This window comes from Hemicordylus capensis, chromosome 5, assembly GCF_027244095.1.
Source record: "Hemicordylus capensis ecotype Gifberg chromosome 5, rHemCap1.1.pri, whole genome shotgun sequence".
In the NCBI taxonomy this organism is placed as follows: domain Eukaryota; kingdom Metazoa; phylum Chordata; class Lepidosauria; order Squamata; family Cordylidae; genus Hemicordylus; species Hemicordylus capensis.
Window position 1 is genome coordinate 9546767 of NC_069661.1, and position 23461 is coordinate 9570227.

Below are 23461 nucleotides of genomic sequence, written 5' to 3' on the forward strand. Positions count from 1 at the left end.
GCATTTTGGAGTGTGCAAAGGAATTCAGCAGGCCTCCCTCCCTCCAATCAAGCTATGCTGTAATAAGTAGTTTAACCGTGATGTTGTATTAAACTGGGAAGGCATTCATAGGAAGATATTTTTTTAAAAAATCAAAACTTTTATCCAGGATACTAATGCTGGATTTTCACCATAATTTAATTAGATGGCACTATAAGTATCTTGTATTTTCCAGGGGGAAAGGACCATTAAAGAATACATCTGATGTCATTAATGCTGCCAAGAAGATAGCGGAAGCTGGCTCGAGAATGGACAAATTGGCCCGTGCTGTGGCCGATCAGGTAATTTCTCACTTTCCTTGAAAATGAGCAGCAGAACCAGCTCCCAAAGTCTTTGCCCAGGCATTTCTAGTACAGGTGAACCCTGCTATCCATGGGGGTTTTAGATTGTGAACTGCCCAGGGACATTTTTGTATGGGGCAGTATAGAGAAGGAAGGAAGAAAGGAAGGAAGGAAGGAAGGAAGGAAGAGAGAGAGAGAGAGAGAGAGAGAGAGAGAGAGAGAGAGAAAGGAAGGAAGGAAGGAAGGAAGGAAGGAAGGAAGGAAGGAAGGAAGGAAGGAAGGAAGGAAGAAAGAAAGAAAGAAAGAAAGAAAGAAAGAAAGAAAGAAAGAAAGAAAGAAAGAAAAGTCCCAAATCCCACCCCAAATCTGTGAATATGTGAAATTAACCCTTTATTAATCCTTCTCTCCCCCCCCCCCCACCCGCCCACCCCACATATGCTAAGGTTGGGTGTCAATTACCCAACCGCAGACATATAGAACTGCAGATGTCAAAACCGCAGATGGCAGAGTTTTCCTGTATGCATCTGCAGTTCTGCTGTGTGGCTTTCATGGACAAAGTGGGCTCGTATTCATGAGTTTTGTCATCTGGAAACAATGATAGGAACATGTGAAGCTACTTGATGCAGCATCAGACTCTTGGTCTGTCTGGCTCAGTATTATCTACTCTGACTGGCAGTGGATCTCCAGCATCTCAGTTGAAAGGAGATCTTTCTCATCAGCTCCTGTTATGCTTTATCTAGAGATAGAAACAGAGGCATCTTGCATGCAAACCTTGTGCTCTTTGAGTCAGTGGCAGGCAGGCTCCTGAAGAAAGATGTTGTGCAACTGCAAAGCTGTTCCAATAGATACCTGTACAACGTTTGGAGACTGCATTCCACTGGTGGGCCTGCCAGGGCCCTCTGCTCATTATCTCAGGCCCTGCTCATGGCCCTACCACTAACAGAGATCTGGTTGGTGGGGACTAGAGAAGAGGCCTTTTCAGTTGTGACCCCTCGGCTTTGGAATGCCCTCCCTGAAGGGCTTCGCCATGCTCCCTCCCTCATTTTTTTTAAACAACAACTAAAAACACATCTCTTTAAAAAGGCTGTTTAATGCTCCATCTTTGGTTATATCTGGTAGGTTCTTTAGTTTTTAGTTTTTATAATTCTCAATTTTTAGCTTTTAAAGTAACTTTTAATTGGAAACTTAATTCTGTGGTTTTAGCCTGGACTTTTAACTTGTTTACTTAATTTGGTTAATTTTATTAGATTTATTTTACATTGTGTCATGGCCCCGGTCTCTCCGTGGCCATTCTCTTGTGTTACTTCTCCCTCTCACCTCCCGCAAGCAGGGCCTCAGAGTTTCTTGAAGGGAGTGGGTTTGGTTCACCCGAGTCCTCCTCCTCCAGGCTCCTCGGGGTCACTGTGGCAGTCTCTCTCCACCACTCGCCCTCCAACTGCCTGTCATCACTGGCCAAGCCTGCCTTAAAACCTTCCTGACAACTGATACATCCCATGCCCCCACTAATTGGACCTCCACCCTGCCATATCAGGCTGCTCTCACCCATATCCCCCTCAGCTGTGCCTCTTTCTGCTGCTGCCTCCTCCCTCCCTCGGCCCCTCTGGCCTGGCACCTTGGTCTTGCAGCCTCTCGGCTGGCTGCTCATCGGGCTGCTCTGCCTGGCCGCCTGCCCCACCCAGGGCCTCTCTGGCCTTGGATGCTGAGGGAACGTCGGAGCCGGTAAGGCCGGCGGAGGCCCCTGCAGGACACATTGTAACTATTTTATTGTTGTGAGCCGCCTCGAGCAATAGTGTGCTGGGGAAGCGGGGTATAAATATTTTAAATAATAAATAAAATACATAAATAAGTCTTGGCTATCATAAGTTGATATGATATGGCTGGATTACTGTAACGCACTCTACGTGGGGCTGCCCTTGAAGAATATCCGGAAACTGCAGCTAGTGCTAAACGCAGCAGCGAGGGTTTTATCCGGAGCTGCCCACTGGGAACATATCACCCCCATTTTGAAAGAGCTGCACTGGCTGCCAGTTCGTTTCCAGGTCCAATTCAAGGTGCTGGTTTTGACCTTTAAAGCCCTAAACGGTTTGGGCCCGGGGTATTTGAGGGACCGCCTGCTCCCAAGGGTTGCTGCCCGCTTGACGAGGACATCTGAGGGGACCCTGCTCCGGGTGCCGACAATGAGGGAGGCCAGGCTGTCGTGCACTCGGGACAGGGCCTTCTCTGTTGCTGCTCCTAGACTCTGGAATGCTCTCCGAGTGGCCATTCGTTCCTCGGACTCCATCACGGCTTTTAGAAAGCTTGTAAAGACTTGGCTTTTTACCCAGGCTTTTACATAATTTTACTGCGGCTCCTGTGTGTTTTTATCTGTTGTATTGTTTTTATGGCTGTTTTTATATGTTTTTAGCTTGATATTTTTAATTGCTTTTTAATTGTATGTTTTAATTTTTGTAAACTGCCTTGGGGTTGTGTTTTTAATGAAAGGCAGTATAGAAATGTAAAAATAAATAAATAAAATAAAATAAATAAGTTCTCTTGTGCTCGCACAACAGCTTCCCAACTGTGGCATGCCTCATCTCAGGTAACCTTTACCCAAGAACCCCTGCTAACTGAGCAAGGAGGAACTTTATAAAGTGGTGAATCTCTTTACTGAGCAGGGGGAGATGAACTGGCCCTACCCATCCCCAGCACAGCATCCCTCCAGTGGCGATTGCTGGTGTCTTCCTTTGTGTTTCTTTTCAGATTGTGAGCCTTTTAGGGACAGGCAACCATCTTATCTCAAGTATGTACTAATTATTCTTCCCTGTTACCCACTTTGAGAGCATTTGTTGAGAAGCGGTATATCAGTAGTGGTGCTATAGCTCAAGAGCACAATTCAGCAAGTCCTGTTTTGTTCTTGCACAACAATGTGATATTATGTACCAGTGCAACTTAACTGATTCTGCTTCATTACTGAGGATTAGGGGTGTGCACGGAACCTGCTGGTCTGGTTCGGTTCAAGTCTGGACCAGACCCGAACCGGACCGGCCAGTTCAGTCTGGCAACCCCTCGAAACCCACTCCCAGTCCAGTCTAGGAGGGCTCGCAAACATTTTTCAAATAGGTTTTTTTACTTAAGCCCTCTGGGGAAGTTGTTGGAGGCAGCAGGGGGCGGTCTGCAGAGGTTCCCCTTCCCGCGCCGGCCTCCCTTGATGCCCATACCGGCCAGCCAGCACTTTGGGCCTTCCCCCTCGGGCGCACTGGCCATTTTGGAGGCCGCCGCGCCTGCACAATTGGCCTCTGCGTGGCCTGTCGACGATGAACCTGTTTGAACATCCCTACTGAGGATGTCAACCATTGTCTTCCATCCCTCCTCTGAGCCTCCTTTGTTTCCTTCTTCCACTCCCATCCCCATCCCCATGGTCCATATCTGTCATATTTAGCCGTGTCTTGAGGAACAGTAAAAATCTTCTGAAATTCTCTACCAAAAGGTAAATCTGACCAGATACATTGATAAGAAACCCTCACTGTGTGAGAATGACTATGTTAGTCATTGATCCAGCCTCTGAGTGGCTTCAGATAATCTGATTTCCTCTGGGCTTTTTGAAAGGAAAACCCCAATTCACATATTCTGCTTGCAGAATGAGACTCATTCACATGCAAGAGAGAGCTGAGATGGAAGTCATGACGACATCAAAATTCAAAATGTATGAGTCCCAGTACTCTATTCTCGGTTGGTCCAGGCCTTGCAGATGAGGCCTTTGCCACTGGTCCTCTGTGCTGCCAATTCTTGGTTCCTTGTAGGTTACATTTTGGGAAAGAGGGAGACCTTTGGCACTGTAATCATACAAGCTCTCAAAAAAAATTTTTTTCTAAGAGTTCTCTTGAGAAAGCTCCAAAAAGCAAGCTTATTACAAAGCACACAAAGGGATGTTCCCCTATTCCATGAGTGATTCATAAACGAAGCAGTGATTGGACAAAAATGGGGGCAAAGACAAAACTATTGGACTTATACACACCCAGCAAGGGTTTGTTACCTTTCTTTATGGCGCCTCAGATATGAGGGAACGTTATGGAATTTTTGAGACCTCCACGAACTGTAAACTTTTAATGGACTGTTGCATTTTTAATTACTGTTCCAAAGAGGAAGCGAGATCGTAAGTTTTAATTTGCTGCACAGTACTTCTGTTTAAACCCTTTGTCAGCTCTCCAGGGAGCTTGTTTTAAAGTTTCTTTCAGATACAAGCCCTCCAGAGTCGGATAAATATGACTGTGTTAAATTGTTACTAAGTAGGGGAATGTCTCTTTGGGATTCACACTTGAAAAATGTGGCAACTGTTGGACAGCAAGAGAGAGGCTGATTTCATGGCATTACCATACATACAGAAGAGATTAACCTTAACTACCCCAGAGAATTCTCATAGGCAGATTGGCTTTATCAATTAGGAAGAGGAAAAAATAAGCAAAGTGATTGCTGCTAGGGTACCTGCCTGCATGATAATTTTTTTCTGCCAAGTCCTTGGGCGGGTACACACATAGCAGGGAACCCGTGGTCCCCCCAGCCCAAGATATGGTGAGAACTTGCGGTTGACATCTCAGGAGATCACATATCTTGGTTAGTTGGAAGTAGCTGACTTGAACCAGAGGCGGGAGGTGTACTCCCCACCTGCATCTTCAAGAGAAGCCCTTCATGCTATCCCAGCCTGCCTTCCCTTTGTCATCTGCACTGCAGCAATTGCTCCCAATGGCAAAAGGGACTGGCTTGCCTGGAACGAACGGGAGCTTCATGAAGAGCGTGGGTTGAGATGCAGCACGAACCTAAGGTGGAGCATTATTGGAGCATTATTAGAGGTGGCAAGCCAACTTCAGTTCTTGGATACAGACCTAGGTTCACTACCCTGGGGTTACATGCAGCTCCTGCCATATGATAGGTTCACACAATCACGAACAACTCAGCAACCAAGATTGCAATCAAGTTACACGTGGTGGCTGGCCCCACCCTTTATATCCATCCAACCTCTCCTCCCACCTCCTTGTTCGCCTCCTCCTCCTTCTAGGTTCCTTTGGAGCTCTCCAGTGCCTTCCCACAGAGTTATGCCCTTTGTGCTATTATCATGAACAACACATATCTGTTCAGTGGAGCAACTGTCCAGAACCAGTGGTGAAGGACAAATTTGATCCCTGAATCTTCTGGGAACTGAGCCCAGATCTTAGAACAACTGCTCAGTTCAGTGAATAGCTGAACCAAATAGTTTTACGAGCTGTTCTCATTGCTCCGGCCTTCCCCATCATCCTGCTCCTTCCTATGAATTATTCATTCATTCATTCAATTCATTCATTCAATTATCATATTTCTATACCCCCTGACATGTACATCCCTAAGCAGTGTACAACCAGTATAAAACAGGATAAAATGATTGAAACTATTTTATTATATAAAACAGACCATTTAAAATTAAATTAAATTTAAAGCCTGAGAAAACAGGTACATCTTAAGGATCTTTTAAAAAACAGCCAGAAATGGAAAAGCTTCTGTGCAACAAGCCACATTGGATATGTGGCTTATGGACCCTCTCACCCTTCCTGTTCTGCTCCTCTCTTGCTCCACAAGCTTCTCCTCAGCACCCCAAGACCTGGGTCCCATTGTGTTTCCCTTCACTTCATTCTGACATAAACCTGGATCTAAATCTTGCACATCTTATTTCACCTTGTTGATCCCAATACTTCAGATAACCACCCTTTGCTGTAAGGAGCAACACTCAACCACCCACCATCCTCCTCTAGGACATGACAGCAACCTTTTCATGGTTCATCTGATGCATCAGCCATTCATCCACCTGGTCCACAGTTATGTGCCCTGACAAATGGAACTCAGCTGTCAACAATAGTTCTTTCATAGCTGTGCTACCTAACAGCCCACTGGAACTGGATATTCTGGGACTTGGAGTGGGAGCAGAATACATGAGCATTGGAACTAGCATCCCATAGTCTGGCATGTTCTTGAGTTGCTCTTGGAATGGGATGTTTTAGTTGCAATTCATTTGGTTCATTTAGAGCAGGGATTCTCAATGTTGGGTCCCCAGATATTATTGGACTTCAGCTCCCATAATCCCCAACCAAAGGACACTGGGGCTGGGGATTATGGGAGCTGAAGTCCAATAACATCTGAGGACCCAATGTTGAGAATCCCTAGTTTAGAGAAAACAACACACTCAAAGCTCAGCTAGTGGTATTAATGGTGCATGTGGCTGTTGTATGGTTAGTTGGAGATGGGGTTTCATCTATTATACTGAAATCATTGTCAGGCTCCCCCTGCCCTCCACAGTTGTCACATAAATTGTGTCTTAATTTGTTGCAGCGATTACAAAACCTTCCCGGCGTTGGCTGCGTTTCCCTGCATTTAATCGCATTTGTGCCTTTTTGATTTGTACAATATGTCGCGAGCGCCACAGGTGATGTTCTGCTATTGGAGCAAAAATGTCATTTGCTGGCCACAATGTGACAAAATGGCTTCATTTCCTCCTTATTAATGGTCCTCGGGCCTGAAAGCATCGCCTATAAATGCAGTCCTTGCTGTACCATAAAGAATGTGCATTATGCATCAGTAGAACCTTATGTTTCGAGCAGGCTGAGCTACGTCCTAAGGAAATGGCTACAGAGATTACTCTGTCTGCTTTACAGCTCATCAGGTAACTGACAAACAGTGCTGGTGCTGTTCTTTTTTTTAACCCACAGATCCCTTTGTACTTTAACTCACAGTCTTGAGCTATGGGAGAGGAGGACTAACCTTTGTTTAATACATAGCCAAAGGGTTAAGCAAAATGAATGCTTCTAATATGATTCTGGCAAAGTCACTGGCTCCTCTGTATACATCAAGCATATAAACCAGGGTCAATCAAATCCATGTCGCTGATCCCTCTTTTTCCGTAGTGTCCCGATTCGGCCTGCAAGCAAGATCTCTTGGCCTACCTTCAACGCATTGCCCTTTACTGCCACCAGCTTAATATCTGCAGCAAAGTGAAGGCAGAAGTCCAGAACTTGGGAGGAGAACTTATCGTATCCGGGGTAAGCCAGTACCTGCACTTTGCTTGTCCTGCCTAGTATGCTTGTAAATAAATATGGGGTGGCTGGACTTTGAAGATGTCGCTATTTATTGAATCAGTTTCTTGTTATTTAAAGAAATGTGTTCCCATCATTATTCCAGACTTTCTGGCCCCAATCAGCAATTAATCCTTAAGAGGGACCATATTTAATTGCCCCCAGTGAACCATTGAGGTGCATAGTTCATAAGAACATACAAACAGCCCTGCTGGATCAGGCCCAAGGCCCATCTAGTCCAGCATCCTGTTTCACACAGTGGCCCACTAGATGCCGCTGGAAGCCACAGGCAGGAGTTCAGGAGTTTAGTTGGGAGAGTTCCGATTACATGGCAGCTATGCTGAGGGCTGGATTAGGCTCCCGGGCTCCCAGTTGCCCATCCCCACCCTAGTACCGTGTAGGACGGTTAGATTTCTCAAACTCCTCCTTGTTTCCAATTCACTGGATAAAAGAACAGAAACAGTACAATCTAGGAAGCCCCTGCCAAGTTGTAAATGTTATAATTAATTGGAGCATTCTGTCAATTGGCTCCTTGTAATTCCACTTCCTTTTGTGAGCCGTGGTAATTTCCTTTCTCAGAGTACCAGCCTGTACAGATCTGTGTCAAGGGCCAATTTGTTCTTAAGATGGGGAGGAGTCAATAAGATCACCTTCACTCTGGGTCCAATGCAATGCAGGCTGAGCAAATAGCACCCCCCCGAGTTTCTTTAATTAAACAGCAGTTTTTCAATATCCGCAATGCACACTACTCTGGGATGCTTTATGCCAGGGTTGCAGGACTTTAGCCCTTTGGCAGATGTTCAACTACAACTCCCATAATCCTCGGCTATTGGCCACTGTGACTGGGGATTATAGGAGTTGTAGTCCAAACACAGCTGGAGGGCCGAAGTTGTGCAGCCCTGCTTTATGCTGTCCAGATAGTTTGTTTTCAAGACTTACCGCTTAGGAACATAGGAAGCTGCCTTGTACTGAGTCAGACCATTGGTCCATCTAGCTCAGTATTGTCTTCACAGACTGGCAGCAGCTTTGCAAGGTTTCAGGCAGGAGTCTTTCCCAGCCTTCCCTGGAGATGCTCCCAGGGTTTGAACCTGGGACCTTCTGCATGCAAGCATGCAGATGCTCTTCCACTGAGCTAAGGCCCCATTCTCATTTACATCTCCCGAGAGCCAGTTCTCAACCTCCTGACCCCAACAAAAGCCCCAATGGTTAGGTCCTCATTGGGCCCTTTAAGCATGGGGGCCGCTTTTCCATGCACACCCCTCCCACAGTTGGAATCATGTATACCTCACCAAACCACCTTTTTTGAGAGTTGATTCCATGGCCAGGCCTCACACGATTGGCCCTACCCATGTATATGAGCCATTTACTACACGTGCCTAGAAGCCACTCAGCAGCTAAGAGGAGCTTTGAAGGGCCCCACATTGGCCATTAAAGCTTCATTTGTACAGGGACAGGCAGACAATGAAATTGATCTTGGTTGCATTTTTCAGCTCACCCATTAGAGCCACGCTGAGAAAGCTGTGGCTGAATTTACAAGGATTTTCTGAGACTATGCCCTTTCCTAAATGGCTTACTGCTACATAAGAACTTGCAACAAAATTGGAGGGAATAATAGAAAAATGGCAAAAGGAGAGAGGAACCAGTTTGCTAGGGAAAGACTTTATTAAAACACATCCAAAGCATTGTAACCCTTCTTCGGGGAAACCTTCAAGACATCACGTTTCGTACAGATGAGTACTTTATATAAAGGGAATATCCATTTTGATTTAAATACAGCCCCTCAGTCTCATGCAGAAAAGTGGTGTAGACATGAACATTGGAGCACAGAGCATGCACTCACTCTGTATATATGCCACAGGCAAAGTCTGATGGATGGATAGTGTGTGTATTCTCTGAATAATTCACAGATTACTTGAAGATTTTATGAACAGGGCTAAGACAAACAGATTGGGGTGATTTTCACAGATATGTTTTGTAAGTGTTGAAAATCTGCCCTCCCTTTGACCATTTTTCAAGGATTTCTGCAAAAGGGGACAAAAATGTCCACCTCAGGAAGCATAACCATGATTCTAAATTGGCATAATTTGCCCCCAGTGATATCAGCATGTAGCCAAATTTGACTGGCTACACATTATGACATCAGCATATCCAGTATATGATCCCTGACTGGCTGGTCTCATTAGAAGCTAAGTAAAGCTATAATATGCACATTATTCATATTCCAGTCTTTTCCTTATAACATGTTTGCGTATCAAGCCACAGTTTCTAACATTCTGTTGCACTCTACTATGACCAAGAAACAGAATCCAGAATGGATCTATATCCAAAGAGGAACAAGTTTGATTCTCCATGACTGGGATCACCGAAATCTGCACACATATGCATGCACATGTGCACACACACACACACACACACACACACACACACACACACACACTGTCGCCCAACAGGCATTTGCTAGAATATACTAACAGGTGGGTTTACAAAGCAGACTGAGGGGTTTTTGCTTGAGATTTATTTGAGAATAATGTTGATGAAAACATCCTTTTGATCAGGGTCTACTTAAATATTCTGCTTTTCTTCCTCTCCTCCAGCTAGGCTCCGTCTCTTGACACACATGCAGAGCGTTGTAATTTTAAAGTCTTGATGTTCTTTCAGCTGTGGAACCACAAGCCTCCTCCATCCTTCTATTTCTCATGTAATGGGCTTAGATCTTTCTCCTTTTACCTGCTGGCATAACAGGTCCTGCTTCCCATCTTCATTAGTTATTATCACTTCCACCTGCCTCTGACCAATACCTTCAATCAGCACTTGCATCAGCTTGGCTGTTGTGCTTTTTTTTCCGTTTCTGTCTTCGCTCTCGTCTCACCTGCAGAAACTGGCGATAAGCCGCAACTCCAACAGCTTGCGTAAGTTGTCGCTGGCATATCATCACACGCTATGAAATCGAAGCAGCCAAATTGCTTGACTTCTTCATTCCCAGTTTGGTAGTCTTTAGCATCTGTTGCTTCCGAACTTTCATCACCACTGTCTTTAACATTTATTTTCTTTCTTTTTCATTCAGCCATCATCCAAAGCAATGCTAATACCACTTTTGTGAATAATTACTTTTGGCATTGCCATTAACAATGTGTGTTGGAAGCCAAACACCAAATCCGTAGATTGCTGGTATCGGCTTCCATTGATCTTTCCACTGTAAAATGAGTGCAGGAAGAATTCCCTGCTTTTTGTCTTTTGGGGGATATAAGAACGAAAACATGAGCACAGTCCTTTTCTGACAGTGGTAATTTGCTGTGTCACTTCAAAGTGCTGGGTACTGTATGCTCCAGAACTATCCAGAGATCTGGATTCCAGCTTCACTTCATTTGTAGCCTCCTTGCCTACTTCCTGCTTCCTGCTTCCATCTTGTTCTTCATTCTCTCTTGGATAGCCAGTTGCAAATAAACTCCACTTTATTTGCATAAAATGAAAATAGAGTCATTGCTCTGAAACTTGCATACAGTACAGTGCTCATGGCTTCCCCCAAATGACTGAAAACCCATTTTATGTCCCCCCCCCTTCATTTGTGGCTCACCCTCTGCCGTGGGCCCAGGTTGGACAATAGCGCTATACAGGTATATGCCATCAAAAGAAAACTATATATCTATATATCTATATATATCTATATATATAGTCATCAGGTGATGTTCGTGCTGAAACCATCTCCTGGGTAGTTGGTGCTTGCTGGGTCCTGAAGGAAACAGCACTGTAGAAATGTTTGTGGTATATGGTACAAAGCCATATATTGGTTTGGACCTTTTTGGTCCTTTGGGATTCTTGTTAAGGATCCAGTAAAGTTTACAATCTCTCCTGGAATTTTGCATTTCTTTAAACAGCAGTAGTAAAGAAGAAACTTGGGTAGATATTTATATGTTAATAATATCAATAAAGGAGAGGGGTAAGGGGAATATTTTAGTGGAAATATTTAGAGTGACTGAGCCAATCAACATTTGTTGCAATGATGTGGCAGTATTGCCTACCCTCAGAAGTTGGTGCCTGTCGAGTCTCTTAATGAGTCCCTGGTCTGGGTTTCCTGTTTCCAGTCAGGAGGCATGCTGAGATCAGTGACTCATAGGGCTGAGCAAAATTTTTTGTGAGCTAACATTTTTGCTGTGGGGGAAAAAAGGAGTTTTCAAGTGGCTGAGATGCTTTTTTCACTCCATTTTGCTCCTATTTCCTGTCCTTCTGACCAGCCACTTTGACACCAACCTTTTTAAAAACATAAGTGGCTTTTACTTCTTGGCTACATGATTCAATGAATTGACAATCACCGAGCCAGTGTTAACAATAAATAGCATCATTCACACAACCCATGAACCTGGGGCTGGGAGGGCTGGGTGGGGAGGAGGCAGAAGCCTGCTTGCTTTCCTCCACATGATCCTCACCTCTCCTGGGCTCCAAAGCATCACTGGGTGCAAGCACTCTGGGAGCAGTGAGGGTGAGGGGGGAATGCAGTCTGGGTCCTTCTGCATCCCACAATGAATCACACGGGGAGCATGGTGTTTGGGGAGATTTCCCTGCTGCTGGGCCGTGAGGGGGGAGGGTGTGCATGCTAGCCCAGGTAGACCTGGTTGTGAGGACAACCTCTGTGTGTAACAGAATGACCACTCCTGGGGAAGGCCAGCTAGATGGTGATACTTCCAGAGCAGCGGTTCTCACAGACAGACATTAAGCCTTTTCTCATGATCCATGAGAAGGGCTTAGCAGGTGGGCGGGGAAGGTTCACTAACTTTTCCTTCTCCACAGACAATCTGTTGAAGGAGCTGGGTGCATGGATGGTGCACGATCCTCCTCTACCCCAGGGAGCCCCGAGGGGGGGGGAGTCAGGATCTGATGTCACAGCCCCCAGAACTCCAGTGATGCACCTCGCAAGTATGCAGTGCATTCTTTGTATCCCCCCGCCCCAGGTTACAGGTGGAAGCCCCACAGTCGTCCAGACCTAGCTGCAAGCAGCCAGTGCTGGCAGAGGATCGAAGAAGCAGGGTTAAAGAAGCACTCACTCTCTTAATCCCATTTAAGAGGCTGGCCTCTTTGGCGGGCTTGCTGCCACAATGCTGCCAGGATCAGGCGCGATCCTGGTGGTTTTTACAATCAACTAAGGCCAGGCTTGGCTTCCTTAGCCTGGTTTTGGCTGATTGTGAGCACAGTTTCCTCCATGGGTTGGTGGTCTGGAGCTGAAAGGAGCCTTTTAATTATCAAATGTATGTATTTTGTTGTTGTTGCATACTAGTGTGACCTGCCACACAATTTGGGAGTCACCGAGCTAGATGGATCGGGTAAGGGTTTAGCATTCTAGAGGATATCCTGCTAAAAAGGGTAAGGTGCCATGAACATCACATCTCTCTAACTGGCAATTATCAGAAGCCCCAGGTATCCCCATATATTTTTGTTGTTGCATTAAGAGAATACTTTAAAAATGTGGTCTTGAAATAGGAGGAATTGATGTTGCTCAGGGCCTTATAGAGTGAGCAAGATCAGTGATAAATCAATCAGACCATTCTGTAGGAATTATTGAAGAAAACACATTTACTTTGGGAAGCAGTATGGCTGTGTATTTTTCTCAACACAAAAGCTGCCAATATCTTTAAAACTACAGCTGTCATATTCTTTGAAATAGCTACTGAAATAAAACACATGCCTTTTCTTTAGCAGTGGTACTGGTATATTTAAATGGCAAGTGTGTGTGTGTGTCTGTGAGACTAAGCAATGGTGTAGTCACATTAATCTAAAAGTGATATTTACATCAATAATCTTGTCCTACTTTTGACAGCAGTTTTCAAACCATTTTATTCCAGAGTAATAAGATGTCACTGGAACTTCTCAGGACATGATCATATGTTTGTTTCTTAAAGAAAAAAACAAAACAAAAAAGGAGATGATTGTAACACTGGGCAGGTTGTGAAATCAATTTTCCATTTTAAAAAACTCTGAAAGCAGTCCCTAGAGCTGTTCTCCCGATGATTACTAGGGCAGGTGAAGCCTCTGAGTCTCATTTGGGAGCTGTGTGCGATCCCGATTGACCACTGTGAGAATTCTACAAGGAAGCAGGAGCTAAAGGTGTTCACCTAGGAAGTGGGAGGCACATGGAGTGCTTTCCCTGCACCCTTAATCTGGAGCTGGGTAGAAGTTCTGGGCTTGCCACTGCCACCTGCCTCCCTACACAGCTCACAGACGAGAACTTTCCTTTTCCCTACCTTGCTTGTAGAATTTCCACAAAGGCCAACCCAAAGCCACAATGCTCCTGAACTAGGATCAGAGGCTTCTCTTACCCTCGTGATCATCGTGAGAACAACCCTGTTCTGTAGTGCATATAACAGCAGCACCTTGAAGGTGGGCTGGAGCACATATTAAGGTCATTCTGGGGAGAGCTGTGGGGTGGGGAATCATACCTACCTTTCCCCACACGATCTTCTTCTCTTTGGGGTACCTCTGCTGGTGAGCCCACATGACTGGCATGATGGTGGTTGCCAGATGTGGGATCAGGAGAGAGGAATTCCTCCTGCATCCCACAATGCATCACGTGGGCAGTGGAGAGGCCTCCCCCTGGCTGTGCTGCAGTTGGGGCTCTATGGCTGGCACTCCAAGTGGCCAATTTTAGAGCCCTGATGATGCACATGACTGAGCAGTTTTGGCCTGGCTACCAAGTGGTGGAGCGCTAGGATCGGCAGCGATCCCAGCAGTTCTCACAACCAGCCGTACCTGGGCTAGCACTGCCCTACCTGGGTAGGGCTGGTTGTGAGAATGACTTCATTGAACAGCTGAGGCTTGTGTCCATGGTGCGGACCTTCAGGCACACTGTGCAGCCAACACCTCCACCTGTGGCTTGGCTTAGCAGCAGCTGCACACTGCAGTCCTGAATGACTGGATGGGTTGCCCATTTACAGAAAGAAGTTGGAAACCATGTGAGCCACTTCTCCAAGCTGCCATGGCAACTGATTCCCGTTTTCTTCCAGGAAATGCCAGAATTGGCAAATGACCCCCACTTTATTATTATTATTTATTTACACATTCAGACAGGTGTTATTGACTGTTTTGTTTTATCCAGACAACGAGTCCTTCCCAAGGACCTGGGATGGCTGCATTTTATTGTCAATTGTTATAGATATAGTCGCAGAATATAGGCTGTTCCCAGTAAAGTTGCTTTTTGTAACTGGCTGATGGTGATTTCTGTGGCCCCTATGGTGTTGAGGTGCTCTTCAAGGTCTTTTGGAACTGCACCCAGGGCACCAGTTACCATTGGGATTATTTTGGTCTTTTTCTGCCACCAAGAGCCCCTGGTGGCGCAGTGGTAAAACTGCTGCCCTGTAACCAGAAGGTTACAAGTTCGATCCTGACCAGGGGCTCAAGGTTGACTCAGCCTTCCATCCTTCCGAGGTCGGTCAAATGAGTACCCAGAATGTTGGGGGGCAATATGCTAAATCATTGTAAACCGCTTAGAGAGCTCTGGCTATAGAGCAGTATATAAATGTAAGTGCTATTGCTATTATTATTATTATTATTATTATTATTATTATTATTATGCTATTTATACACAGTCTACCAGATGTTAATGACTGGATTTGGAAATTTATCGGGCCCTTTCCAAGGATCTAGGATAACTAAAGAAAAGATAGCATCATAGTATTTGTGCTGTCCCGAGTAGTGTGGCCTTCTGTAGCTGATGTGTTGCAATTTTAGTGGTGCCCAAGGTGTCAAGATGGTGTTCAAGTTCTTTTGGTACTGCACCAAGGACACCAACAACTATTGGCACCACTATTGCTTTCTTTTTCTAGAGCTGCTCAATTTCAATCTGAAGGTCCTTGTATTTAGTTATTTTCTCCAGTTGTTTTTCATCGACTCGTCTATCCCCTGGGATTGCATTAATAATAATAGTATTCTGCGACAATATCTATAATAACAGCAACAACATTGATAATAAAATTCAGCCATCCCAGGTCCTAGGATAAATCAAATCAGTCAGTAACACCTGTCTGACGGTGTAAACAAGAAATAATAATAATAATAGAGCAATGGGGCCTATACAGTCTCAGAGTGGCTTTGAGTTCTGAATGAAATATTTTTGCTCAGCACCCTAATTGCCACTGCTTAATTTTAGAAAGATAATTTAATTCCTATGGACTCTCTTTTAAATTGGAGTTCTATGAGCCTTAACTGTCAGGTGAGGCAAAGGATTATATTCCACTGGAACAGTGGGCCCAACGACAAAGACTCAGTATTAAGAAAATTTGGTTCAGGGATGAAAGAGAACAGAAGTATGTTACAAATGTGGGCTTAGGAAAACAGTCTTGTGCAAAGTGTCTTGAAACGAAGGGACTGGTTGCATTTTAGGTCTGCAGATGATCAGACTGAAGCCTGCCATTCAGTATTGCTCAGTTAAATTTTCAGACTGGAAATGGTGATTTCTCTGATCATCTCTTCCAAGACAATCGCCTATTCCACTGTTTCCAACGGCTATTAACACTCAGTTATTACATCTCAGTTATTTCCTTGCAGTACCTGATATTTGCACAATGGTGGAAAACAGAGAACTGTTACTAGGGCTGGGGTATTTGTCAGGCTGCAATAGTCCATAAGATCTACCAAGGCCTTTTGTTCAGCATCTCAGGCTCTGCTCATGGCTGCCATTGACTGAGATTCAGTGGGCAGGGACTAGAAACAGAGAAGTCGTTCCCACAACCCATGGGGATGTGGCTGTGGCTGGGGAGGGAACCCACATGATCCAGGCCACTCCTGGGCTTTGCCACACTGCATGCCCACACAATCAGTGCTGCAGTGAGCCAGGAGGCAATGGGGGGGGGTGAAGAAAGCTGAGCTACTGGACATCTCACAATGCGCCCTGCACACAGTGTGGTGCACTCGGATACCTCCCTGCTGCTGGGCCACTCCTCCCCCGCCCACCCCGGCTCTGTGGGTAAGATGGCTGCTCCACGACTCTGGAGCAAGATAGGAGGTGTGTTCACACATGTGTCCTCCTACCTTACTTTTAGCCTGGGTTAAGAAGCAGGGCTACCCAGGGGAGGAGCGACAGGATCGGGAACGATCTTGGCACTTCTCACAACCAGCACTACATGGGCTAGCACTGTCCCTGGGCTAGCACTGTCCTACCAGGTAGGGCTGGTCATGAGAATGTCCTCAGAGCCTTTTCAGTTGTGGCCCCTCAGCTCTGGAATGTCCTCCTGGAAGAGCTTTGCCATGCTGTCTCTCAGGGTTTCCAAAAAGCATCTAAAGACACCCCCCCCCCTTTTTTTTAAGAGAGTGGCCTTTTAGCATTTTGTCTGCAGTTTATATCTGGTGGGTTTTTAACTTTTTAATGTTCAACTTTTAGAATCTGGTTTTTACTGGGTCTTATCTTCAGTTATTCTTTTAATGGCTTTTATTAGTTTTATACCATTTTATCTGTTGGATTGTTTTACCATTTTTGTGAGCCACCCTGAGGAGTACTGCACTGGTGGGGCAGGATTGAAATATTGTAAATAAATATATGTTACCATCTTGGCTACTTCACCAGCTGTTGTTAACCAATGGGGTGTTGCCTTTGTGGGGGTAGAGGCCAAGATGGTGATGCAGCAGCTGCTTGTTTCGAGTGCTCTCTACACTAATGCCCTTTATGATGCTGCCTCTGTTCGTGACTGTGCAGCAGGCCTTCCCAGCTACTGTGCATGTGCATTAAAATAAGGAAAATGAGAATTCAGTCTGGGTGCCAGTGGCTACCAGCAGAGAAGTGTGTGTAAACAGTGGAACATAGGAAGCTGCCATATACTGAATCAGACCATCGGTCCATCTAGCTCTGTATTGTCTACACAGACTGGCAGCAGCCTTTCCAAGATTTCAGGCAGGAGTCTCTTTCAGTCCTATCTGGAGATGCCAGGGAGGGAACTTGGAACCTTCTGCATGCAAGCCTGCAGGTGCTCTTCCCCGAAGCAGCCCCATCCCCTACGGGAAGTATCTTACAGCTCTCATGCATGTAGTCTCCCATCATTCAAATTCAAACCAGGGTGGACCCTGCTTAGCAAAGGGGACAATGCATGCTTGCTACCACAAGACCCAAATGCTAAACACAAACGTTCAAGAGGTTTGTTGGGTCTGAGGTAGCTCACAACCTATCAACTGCTTTGACTTACATGAAGGGTTTCAAGAAGTGAATGAAAATTGCACCAGTGTACTGCAGACTCCATTTAGGCAGTGTCCACATTCAAAAGGGGATTGTCTCTCCACATGATTCCATCCCCATGTGAAGGGTTGTAAGGATAATGTTATATAAGCGGGCACTACATTTGTGATGGTTCCTGTGATGGTGACAAATCCTAAACATGCTATTGCAGCTGCAGAAACCAGAGTGGAATGAACAATATTTGTGAAAAGAGCACCAGCCATCCACGTCACATGGTTATTCCATGTGATATAAGTATAAGGTTGAGGAGTTGAGATTAGGAAGGCAGAACTTTGCAGATAGTACCGCACTTGGTAGTGCTGAAAGCTGTGAAAACTCCTTTCTACTTCTGCTCCTTTCTACTTTGGTATCAACAATCATTCAACATTCTTGTCTGAAATTCTAAAATGCTAGGATGTTTGTATCATGAAAAATAGGGATTTCAATGTGACCCATCCATCAAACCCAACATTCTGGGATTAAAGAAAGGTATATACATACCTTTGAGAAAATGATTGAGAAAATGATACCATCTGTGACTTAAATCTCTTCACTTTGACTTCTTGCCATCCTTAAGTCTAATACCAAACTTTCTTCTTTAAGGGGAACACACCTCCCCTTCACCTTTCTTAAATGCAGCAATACAATAATTATTCTTTTCAAGTCAGCAATATCCCTCCTTCTGCCATTTCTTACTTTCTTCAAAAACCTGTTTTAAATTCTGGACACCTTAGATGCCATCGCTCCAATAAGCATTGTCCTGTCTGCCAACATTCATCCAAATTCTGTCCGTTCTTACACGTCTCAAGCTAAATGCGAAATCAGAACTGAACAAATTGATTACCTATCAGTCATTTAGTTACAGGATACCAGAAAATTCATGGGTTTAGTTACAACAGCCTTCTCCTGAATTACAGATCTTCTTGATCCATTTGCCTGAATAGTTTTCAACTTTAAATTATTTGCACATGAAAGGGATATATCTATTCCTTATATCATTATTTATATCGACTTCTTATCCAATAACATTTTTGTTTTATTAGTTTAATTACTCCTATGTATGTCTGTGAAGCATTCCCTCTCTTCTGAAATATACTGTCTTGAACATTTTAATTACTTCTTTAATTCATATTTGGTTCACCATGCAGCCAAACTCTCTCTCTCTCTCTCTCTTTCAGTCGTACCCTATAGCCCTGCTTAAACTCCATCATGTGTCTCAACAAATAGTGTGTTCATTACCAAAAGACCAAAAGCAGATTGACAGATGTGGCCTTATCATTCCTAACCAGTGCTGAAGCCTCCTCAGATATTTTTCAGTCAGTTCACAGCACCATATCAAAATCTTCTTCACTTTAATCTTGGAAGGATCCTTGTGCTACAGTTGTTCAGCGTCTCTTCAAAAGTAACAATAAGTTATTTTTAAAAATGTGTAAGTGAGAAGAACAGATACAGAGGCAGGTCTTGACAAAGGAGTAGGCCAAATTAGTGATATCACCAAAGTTCATATTTTCTGATTTGCAAAGACTAATTTCAGTGGCTTGCCATGCTTCCTGATCTCTTCTCCAGCTCAGAATGTGAAATGAATTTCTGCACAAGCACTATGAGCACTTTTTTAAAACTTACATCTATTGTAATCCAAGTTCTAGACACTTAGTTATCACACAGAGGTAAGCAAATGCCTCCAACTGGGAACTTTTAGGGCTACAGGGAGCAGGGATGCTCCAGAACATTAAAGCAAGAGACGCTGTGAAGCTCTGGAACTTCTCTGAGCAAACTCTGGGAAGCTTCCTAAACCAACGGCATAAGAAAAGGCCTTTACTACAGGTTCTGCAAGCTATCGCTCTAGCCCATGTTTTTGTGTGCTCTTTTGCATATAATATACTTCCTGCCCTTGGTGTTCAGTATCAATGACATCCCCGAAGTGGAAAATTCAAGTTTAAGAAGATAAAAACAGCATTAGACTCTTCTTTGCTTTATGATTCTGCCATGATATAAAATGACTTTCCTCTTTTGTAGAATTTGGCAAGATGTAGACGAATCTATTCTATACAAAGATCTTCTCTACCTTTCTCCGACTACACTTACACATACTGTAGTTTTTATGATCCATGCATATGATTATTAATCATTTAGGTACATTTAGCTCTGTGGCACAGTGTATATAATTCATTTGCATTGTTGTTGCATTAAGTTTTGTGTGCTCCCAGTTCACCTCTAAGACTCATGCTAACTTTGAATATTCCTACAGAATCCAAAGAAATTAGTGACTAGTCAAGGCCCCAATCCAAGCACTCTTGCATTCCACAACGTACCTATGCACTCCATTAAATTCAGTAGGATTTTTATAATTGTGGAGAAGGAGGAGTAGGAAGAGGATGATGATGATGATGATGATGTTGATTAGCCCTGTTACTCTTTAGGATAAAAGGAATAGAATATTTAAGAGCTCTGTAGTACAAATGCTAAATTTCAACTGGGATAAAGGAAATGAAATACTTTAAAATCTGCTTAAGAAAGATAGAAATAGGGAGATATGCTACAGAGGAAATCCAAGGGGTAGGTTATTGTTATCCCAGATACTCCTACAATCCTGACTGAAAATCCATGGAAATAACATGAGTATTGTAGAGAATATTGTAAATATTGACCAGTTAGAGTTACATGGGGAGCAGAACTGCTGGACTGCAGCACCAACTCCTCCCTGTATAGGTAATGTTTGAGTTGCTCTAGATCAGGGTTTCTCAGCGTGTGGGTCCCCAGATGTTACTGGACTTCAGCTCCCATAATCCCCTGCCCCAGTGGCCTTTGGTTGGGAATTATGGGAGTTGGAGTCCAATTACATCTGGGGACCCACACGTTGAGAATCCCTGTTCTAGATAATGTATTTGGATTATACCCATAAAGATGAATAGTGAAAGCTGCTGGAAGTATGTAAGAGCAATGCAATGCCACTGAAGGAAATGAAAAACAACATGTTTATTAGTCTCCCTTCTATTTATTAGGAACTGTATATTTCTTAGGGAAACACATGTTTGTTTTAGTAAAGTGTCACTGGGCGTAATTCCTAGATTAAATAGAGTGATGACCTCTGTATCATGTTGCTGACATCTAGATGTCTCAAGTGTGCTTTGTGAATCAATGTATGCTGTTCACTTACTCCCTCAGCACAGATTTCACCTCACAGGTTTAGGGGGAAAAAATCTTGACTGCTCTGTTTTGTGCCCTGTACATAGTGGGGACAAGAACATGCCTTTTGTTCCCGCCAGAATCGTGGGAGGCCAGGCAATACCCTCTCCCTTACCCATAGATGCCCTCATACTCCGATACATGCAAATGTGAAATTCCTCCAAATCAATCAGTTCACTGCTTAAGCTGCGGACAGAAAGTGTGCTGATAAAAAGGGGTGTTTGCAAGGTACACAGTGGCCTATTTATTTAGTTAGCTAGTTATTCATTCATTCATTCATTTTCTATACCGCCCTTGCAAAAATGGCTCAGGGCAGTTTATACAGAGAAATAACAAATAAATAAGACGGATCCCTGTCCCCAAAGGGCTCACAATCTAAAAAGAAACATGTGGAGGTACTGTGCTGGAGGTGGACAGCACACAGTGCCACACTTGCAGTGTGGGTCATAAGAACATAAGAACAGCCCTGCTGGATCAGGCCCAAGGCCCATCTAGTCCAGCATCCTGTTTCGCACAGTGGCCCACCAGATGCCCCTGGAAACCTACAGCAGGAGTTGAGGGCGTGCCCTCTCTCCTGCCATTACTCCCCTGCAACTGGTCCTCAGAGGCTGGTACTCAGAGGGTACTCAGAGGGTACTGGTACTCAGAGGGTCCTACATGTGGAACAGGAGCTAGATGCTTGTGACCTGCCAAGACACTAAAAGCTTCCCCCCCACCATGAGCTTGGCTCCAGCCTGCTTCTCCAGCACTATGTGCTGTCTTTTCCCTAGTTAAATACTCACAAGGCACAGGGAAGGAAAGACTACATCTGTAGTGTAGTGCAGTGTAGTGTAGTGTGTACCAAAATGGCACTGTCTTATCTTTTGGACTTAATTTGTGCCCATAAGATTGGCTGCTGCTCTTCTGGAATGTTCCTATGGACAGTCCCACACAACCAGTCTTTAATTCAGCAGCCGGTTCTGCCCCAGTGAATTCCAGTTTAGAAGCTACCCTTTTGCCAAGCTAGATGTTGCTTGGCTTACCTGTGCTAAGGGAGCAAGAGAGAGGAATAACAAAGCAGGGTTACTCATCGCCGAAGAGTCCCTGGCTACTTTGCTGAGCCTAGCTCTTTCAGCACACACACCCCCTCCCCTCCCCAGCCCCTTTTCTCCTCCCCCTGCAATAGGGCGCCATATTTCTCTTGCTCTCTCTCTCACTCTCTCTTTTCTGTATCTCTCGGAAATCAGACTGGAGTTCAGAGCACTTTCACTACCTTTTATGAGGTAGAGTGTGATGTCATAGATGGGGGCAGGGCTAGTCAACTTTCTACCCACCTACCCACCTGTGCTGAGGGAGCTACGCTTGCAAACGGAGGTGGTGATTCTTCCATGGTGAGTAACTTCATTTCTAATCTATATGAATTTCCATTCACATTCAAGTGGTTTTGATTGCAGGGGGAGGGAGGAGATTTGTGCAGATTAACAAGCAAACACAGTGATTCCAAATAGGCATTTCTCATGCTGCCGTCAGTGACAAGAAGCAATGCTGGCCATATCTTGGAGTGCAGTGAAGATGTATTCTCTTTACCTGTCACCCATTAAAATGGGGGCAGTCACATCAGTTTGATATTCTCAATGAAAAGCAAGAGATACAGCTTCTTATCACTAGCTTCCCAAATGAAGTGAACATGATCCAAAAGCTGCAGAAAAAAACGGTTTCCATTCCTGGCTGTAGAAAAGCAAAGATCCACATATGCATACTCTACGCATCCCCATCTTTGTTTTTCTATAGGCAATAATCAGAATTATGCGCACCCATGGATTTTTTAAAAATTGTTTACAGCCAGTAGTTGAAGACATATAAGCCTGTTGGGTTATCCATATAAGATTGGATCCCAAAAGGAGCATTCCCTGCCAAGCTAAAGTATAAACGAGAGAGGAGAGGAGGAGAAAAGGCATCTCTATGACATTCTTGCTGCTCCAAGCCAAGGACTATTTTTGAGTCCCCACCCTCTCTAGGAAGAGTAACAGGTAGAGTTGCCACACGGATTTAAAAGATGTTACTTGGACAAAACATCAGACAATTTTTGAGGGAAGCAAAAACAATTCCTCAGGAGTGAAGCCCATGAATCTCTAAATTGCCAGTGAGGCTCACCTAAAGCAGCTTTTCAGGGCACAATTTGGAAGTTTCTTGGTAGGGAAAAATTTGTAGAATGAAAGCGTTGATTATGCTAGTGAACTCTCAGAATATACGTCTGTGGGTCTGCACTTACTTAATGCCAGGGTGTGTGAAATAGCCCTGTGGTCAACTATTTGTATCCAGGTTCTCAGTCTTGGATGCACGAAGGCCCTTGTGGCTGGGGACATCTGAGGATCCAAGGTTGAGGACCCCTGGACTTTGGACTATGCCACCTGTACCAGCTCTTTGGATGGGCTTGCAAGAAGCATGAAGACTGGCACAGTTGCCATAAGGCTCATGGGTGCCGTGTCTTCTGATTCAGAGTACCTGACACTTACAAGCTACCATATCCAGAAGCACCTTCAATTGGATTTGAAATGGCAATCTTCAGGGCTGAATTAGCCTGTGACCCCCATACACCTGAGAGATGTGTTATGGCTACTTATGGCTACTAAGAGTTTACTTTTTTCAGATATGTGCTTATTAAGAGATATGATTAATTGTTATCATTCTGATTATGATTGTATTTATCTTTC

At 44.4% G+C, this 23461-nt stretch overlaps 1 protein-coding gene across 5 annotated transcripts in view; it reads left to right on the forward strand.

Moving 5' to 3' along the window:
• The window catches only part of CTNNA2 (catenin alpha 2), a 783863-nt gene that overhangs the window by 744490 nt on the left and 15912 nt on the right, over window positions 1-23461 (forward strand). For 4 of the 5 annotated variants that reach the window (XM_053257021.1, XM_053257022.1, XM_053257023.1 and 1 more), the window contains 3 exons: window positions 215-320; window positions 7226-7360; window positions 21995-22138. In XM_053257021.1, coding sequence (XP_053112996.1) covers window positions 215-320; window positions 7226-7360; window positions 21995-22138 — 385 coding nt within the window. The remainder of the gene's footprint in view (window positions 1-214; window positions 321-7225; window positions 7361-21994; window positions 22139-23461) is intronic. The other variant, XM_053257024.1, reaches the window with a different exon arrangement.